The sequence below is a fragment of the Galeopterus variegatus genome, unplaced genomic scaffold, assembly GCF_000696425.1.
Source record: "Galeopterus variegatus unplaced genomic scaffold, G_variegatus-3.0.2 Scaffold4948, whole genome shotgun sequence".
Lineage (NCBI taxonomy): Eukaryota > Metazoa > Chordata > Mammalia > Dermoptera > Cynocephalidae > Galeopterus > Galeopterus variegatus.
The window spans coordinates 33951-40228 of record NW_007731059.1 but is presented as its reverse complement, the minus strand read 5'-3'; the positions used below and the strand labels follow the sequence as shown (position 1 = coordinate 40228).

Below are 6278 nucleotides of genomic sequence, written 5' to 3'. Positions count from 1 at the left end.
CCATTTCTGAGATTTTGTAAATCTCTTAAAGCTTATCCATGAAGTACCTGAATCTACAGACCTGAGAATAAGAGACCAATTCTAGACAGTTCACTTAAATAAAGGTAGGTCTTCAAGAAAGTTATGGACATTAATAGGTGAAGTGGTGACAGGAATGCAATCCAGGTTGGGGAGAATAATAACCAAGACCAGGAGTTACACATTAGTGACACGTGTGTGAGCATTATTAAGGGAATTGTTTCCCCATTTATGTTTGGATATTTATAATGGTATATTGTAAGAGGTTACTTCAAAAACTTTGTGGAAAAATATAATTAAATGATAATATAAATCTTTCCATGAACTTTTGGAGGACCCCTCATATTTCCTGTTAAAGACTCACTTTTAAGTTATTGTAATCTGATTGTTTGTGGTTAATAGATGTTATACTATCCCACAAAGATTTAGACATGGGTAGCTAAAGAAGAAGAAAAGAAAATCCCCAGGAAAATATCAGATTTGTATTTAAATTTAAGGTAAATGTTTATTTAGAACAAAAACTAGATAAACCAAACAATACCAAGCAAAGCAAAAAAAGAAAGAAAATGCAAATGGAATAAAAATAAATCTTAGACAATAGCAGGGTGATCTGTTTCTTCAGAGATTCTGCTTTGGTCTTTGTATATTTGTAATAACAACTTGTTCTTAGCTGTAAATAACTGGACTGAAAGACTAAGGTTCTAGATGTAAAGTTGCCATAGTGCCAGATCTGCTGTAGGTTAACCTGTGTTCCCTTGAGTAAATACTTAAAATTTCTGCTCTCTAATTTTAAAAATGCAGAATTATAATGTTGAACTTATCCATGTTTTCTATGTCTATAAGACCAGGACTCTATTTGAAAATATGTCGTGCCTGATTGCTAACAGCTACAAACTGCATTATTTCCCATGAGGCTGTTCAAAATTTGTTGGGTTTCAAGGGCAGCCAACCTCTACTCATGTCTTCTTTTACTTTCTGGAGAAGCATGTCCTTGCTAGAATCTGAAGAAACCCTTTCTCCAGAAGCAGCAATTTAACTTTTGCAAATCTCTTTCCTAATCAGGTTAATCTATCTGGATTTCTGAGTTTAAACAATTTTCTTGTTCAGAATTTTTCATTATGTCATTGAGTTAATGGTTAAGGAACATGACCTGAAAGAACTAGACCTTTAATTTTATTGAAGTTAATAAACTATTTCCTAAATTAGGTAAAATGAAATGTAAAATATGTTATTTCTTTTTAAAACTTCCTTGCGTGTCACTCTTCTGTTGAAGAGTGGCCCTCTGATCAGTTCCATAAATAATCTAGACTGTACCCTTGACAGATTATATGTTGTAAGAGGAAGGACTTTACAAAGGCAGAATAAGGAATAGTAACGTAAATTAATCTGAGGATGAGATTGGTCCAAAGAAAATTGTATCATAAAAAAGTGGTCCATAAATTTTGTTCCAAGTTTTAAGCAATTGCAAAAAAGAAAACATGATTAGTTTCAGAAATATTCAAAAATATTTATGAAAAGCATTCATAAAGTAGAAAAATTAACTTGCTTAGGAAAGTAGAATTCATATTAACATCGAGGCAGGAGTGAAATGAATTTTTTCTTACAGCTTCTCAGAAGTAGAGTTCGAAAACAAAAGAAAACATACAGCAGTTACCTCAAATCCGCTCCCACATCAATAACTAAAAAAATCTAGTATGGAAAAAACAATAGAAATAAGTATATGGTCTCTCCTTTATATCAGGGAGCTGCTAACTTAATTCAGTTTGGACCCATGTAAAGCAGGTACAGTTAGTACCCCACACAGATGCCAGCCTGACACTCTTTCCACTTTTCAAGGTACTGAAGAATCTAGATTTTTATAGGAAATTTGTAGTATTTTTAAAAGGCCAATACTGTGCTTGCCAAATTAAACATAGTGAGGAACAAATTCAATATATGAGCTGCCAGGCTTCAACTCTTTTTTAGAAAATGTAGAAAAATCAATAGATTACACTTTTCATTCTTTATTAAATATTTGGATCCACTGACTGACAATTACCTGAAAGACAATTTTTTTGTGTTATTGGTTGAGCTCATACTATAGGTTACACAATTTAGTTGAGCCAAGGTTCATTTTGTTTGTTATCAAGGAAGGATAAATAGCAAGAAAAAGAACCAAAGGCCTTTCCATGGGGTTGGCTTCTTCATCAAAGAACTATCTACATAGCTGATGGGCCTTGGAAGTCCATTTGATTTGTCTCCTTTCTGCTTCCTGAATACTGAAATCCCATAGGATTTTCAAGTTACATCCCAGGTTTAAAGATTTCACAATATCTTATTTATAAAACCAGTCCCAAAGTAATTCTTTACCACCATAGTAGTTAAGCCATACTTCTATATAGAATGATTTGGATCACCAAGAAAATAGAAAAAAAGAAAGGCTTTTATTGGTAGGGGCTTCAAAACGATCAAAACTCAATGTTTTCTCTGTAAATTGGGTATAGGATTACTGCATGTGTTCTTAGCAGTGATTACTTCTGAAAATTAGTCCTACAGTTTTTCTGTGAATTGGAACTCCTTTTTTCTACCAGCAGAAATTCTTTACCTTTGCTTCACTAGGGACATTTTTTCTTGGTTATTTATTATTTCAGCTTTATTGCTCCAGGAATACTTGGGAAGTAAAGTCAAGTCCATCTTGTACATTTTTGCAATACTGTGTCACCAGACAAATTATAATCATTGAAAGCCTTGAAATAAAGATAAAACTTAGTCAAGAACTCAACTTTAAATTATAATATAAGTAATATCACCTAAATTAAAGAAAATAACAAAACTTTGTAGTTAAAATATATAATTTAATCCCTGGATATATAATTTAATCCCTGCAACAACCCTGTAGGCTCTATACTTTTCAGTTGAACAAATAGAGATCTCAGAAAATTAAACAACTGCTTTGGTGATATCAGTGTTATTATTAGCTTTGAATTTAAGTGAATCTAATCTTAACTCGTAACCATAAATCTCTACCAAACCAGCATGCTAGTTAATGGGTAACTCACATGAACCTGCTTCATCTTTATCATAATTTATAGATTAATTGCTGGGTATAGCTACACATGGTACACAATAAATTTGTTACCTTAAAACTTTGGTCTAGAAAAATATATACTAAAATTTTCATTTTATAATAGTATTTGAAGATACTGGTTAAAATGGTATCTCATGTTACTATATATTAATAAAAATTTTAATAAACTTCTGATTACAGTTATATTATTCAATTGTTATGGTGTAAAACATCTATATCCCACATTCATATTTCCTTACTTATGCATACTGAAGAGTTTATCCTATATTTTTAGTCATGAGATTTTGGGCAATGGTGTTGTCTGAGCATTGTCTAAATTATTAACTGATAAATTGAATTTGAATGCATAGTGCCTCGTTTAATTTTTATGTATAGGTGTCTGTTATGATTCTAAAGTTGAAATCTTATATCCTGAAAAGTTTGTATTTATTACCTGGGGTTTTTGTTTGTTTGTTTTTCAAATTTGGAGATGTTATTCTTCAAAGATTCAATTAATCAGAAAGTACTAATTATTTTTGTCATTATTTACCTCTTAATAATTAGAAGAAAATTACCTAGAGAAATGTTAAAAAAAAAAGTCAACGAAAATCTTATCATTACGAGTAGAATGTGAGACCTTGTTTGTGTACTTTAGAGAAAATCCCTTCAAATATCTCATTCTTGAAACACTAATTAAAACCAACACAAGATATCCACACAGTGTCTTACTTGCTCTTTGCAGAGTATGTAGCACTTTCAAGAATTCTGCAGCAGGCAATAAATATCATTTTCTCTAGTGATTAATGTTTTTAAAAATACTAGAGAGTATTACAGCTTTAACATCTAAAGTGAAAATATATTCTCTCTAGCATCATAATACTGCCGGAAGAAAGAAAAAATGTGAAAAAAATTATCATCAAATAAAATCATAATTTCTCTGCTGTCTTTCTTCCTCTGCCTCTCTCTCCCTCATTTCAAATTAAGAGATTCGTTCTCCTGCTGGTTGTGATGGGAATGAATTTCAGTGCCACCCTGATGGAAACTGCATTCCTGATCTGTGGCGCTGTGATGGGGAAAAAGATTGTGAAGACGGTAGTGATGAAAAGGGCTGCAATGGTACCATACGATTGTGTGATCACAAAACCAAGTTTTCCTGCCGGACTACAGGTAAGCAGAATATTGATTTTAGCTTCTGTTCTGGCTTCCTGGATGTGGAAGCCTTTTGGCCCATACTCAATCTATACCTCACCTTTGTAAAAAGTACTCTTATATTTCTAGTAGGTTTATTTTTATTCTGTATGTAACAATAATAATAGCTTACATTTACTGAGAACTGTCTATGGGTCTGGCACAGTTCTATGTATTTTTTCTGCATGAACTCATGAGGCAAAGAGAAGGTTTAACTTGCTCAAGCCCATAGACCCAGCATGGCACAACTGTGATTTTAAACCAGGCAACCTGGATTCAGAGTCTGAAAATTCAGAGTCAAGAAAAGAGAAAAATCTGCTAAACCCAAAGGCAGCAATCCTTTTTCTATAGATAAAAAACTTCAACCTAAAATTAAAATTATGGGGCCAGCCCGGTGGCGCACTGCTACAGTGCGCCGCTTGGGAGTGTGGCGGCGCTCCCGCCGAGGGTTCGGATCCCACATACAGACCGGCCGCTCACTGGCTGAGCGAGGTGTGGGCGCAACACCGAGGGTTGCGATCCCATTGCCTGTCCCGGTCCGGTACGGGCAAGACACTGAGGGTTGCAATCCGTTGCTGGACATGAAAAAAAGACAAAAAGGAAATAAATAAAAATAATAAAATAATAAAATTAAAATTATGACTAGAAAGGCAGAATTATGTAAATGTATTTTCAACTAGTTTTGTAAATTTTATTGTACTATTGCTTGCTTCCATTATGATGAAGGTGCTGGCTGTCAGTCAAACCTTTGAATTATTTTGAGAGCCACTGACACCATTTTTTTTTTTTTTTTTTAGTGAAGATATTCTATTATCATGACCTTTTCATTTTGTTTCCCTACATGTTTTGTTTTGCCACGTATACTGGTTTCCATCTGACATGATGAAATAATTTATGTATTTCCCTTTCTATACCAGATGATGAGTTGAAGTTTAGAGAAAAATAGATTACAATGAACTACTGTGGTATAATTTGTGAAATGGTTGGTATCATCATTTGAATAATCCATGGAAAGAATTTTCTTTATATTTTAGGATATATTATTGAATCATCTCTGGAATTTCTCTTTAATGCGAAATTGTTTATTAATTGCCTAATCATGAGCTCTTAGTGATTCCTTTTGCTCCTTATTAAGTATTCCAACCAAAAGGTAGAAATGAAAAGCTGGCATAGCTGTGAGTAAGCAAACACTCTGAAAACCACAAGGCTGATATATATTTAAAGAAATAAAGGCATTGTTTCTTCTCTTAAACACACATCTTGGTTACAATTAAGCATTCAATAAGAAATAAATAAATAAATGTAACCACAGAGCTCAAGTAACCACAGAGCTCAACTTCAACAGGAAGTTCCCCCACTTTAGAAGTAAGCAAAGGACCAAAAAATTAGTTCAGGCTCAGACACACCTGCAGGTCCCTGTGTCTGCCCGGGGATGTGCAGCATGGAGCTGGGGACCAGACCCCCTCCCCTCAATCAGGCACACTGTGCTAGTGCCTCAGGGCCCACCCAGGGACCCTAGGCATGGAGAAGGGGACTGGACTCACCTCCCACAACCAGGCACACCATGCCGGTGCCCCAGGGCCTGCCTGGGGACCCAAGGTATGGAATCCCCCCACAACCAGGCACACTCCCTGTGCCAAGTAGTATGCCAAAAACATCACTTCCATGTGGATGGCCCACCACAGCCACCACAATAGCCATGGCTGCCGCAAAAGCGGCTAGATGCCACAATCACCATGCAGATGGTCTTCCAGCCACTGTAGTGCTGGAAGTGACACAAGAAGAGTCACCAGCAGAGATAAAGAAAAGAGGATGTCTCTCTCCACAAAGCCTCTTTCAGAGTGACAGAAGAAGTATCTGCTCTACGATAATATTGGGGGATCTGATCACACCTCTCAGCATTGGACAAATACAGAGTAACCATTATTCTTTCAGAAGGAGAGAAGAAATCTAGGGTAATTAGTGGGGGGGAAGGGGAGGGAGAGGGGGATGGGATGAGATTGGACAAGGGGCAATAAAGGATAAG

General features: G+C 35.3%; 1 protein-coding gene across 1 annotated transcript in view; it reads left to right on the top strand.

Annotated features, from left to right (window-relative positions):
* The window catches only part of LOC103604074 (low-density lipoprotein receptor-related protein 1B-like), a gene marked incomplete at its 3' end in the record, with an annotated part of 152863 nt that overhangs the window by 127720 nt on the left and 18865 nt on the right, over positions 1–6278 (top strand). The window contains exon 13 of the mRNA XM_008588666.1: positions 4049–4231. Coding sequence (XP_008586888.1) covers positions 4049–4231 — 183 coding nt within the window. The remainder of the gene's footprint in view (positions 1–4048; positions 4232–6278) is intronic.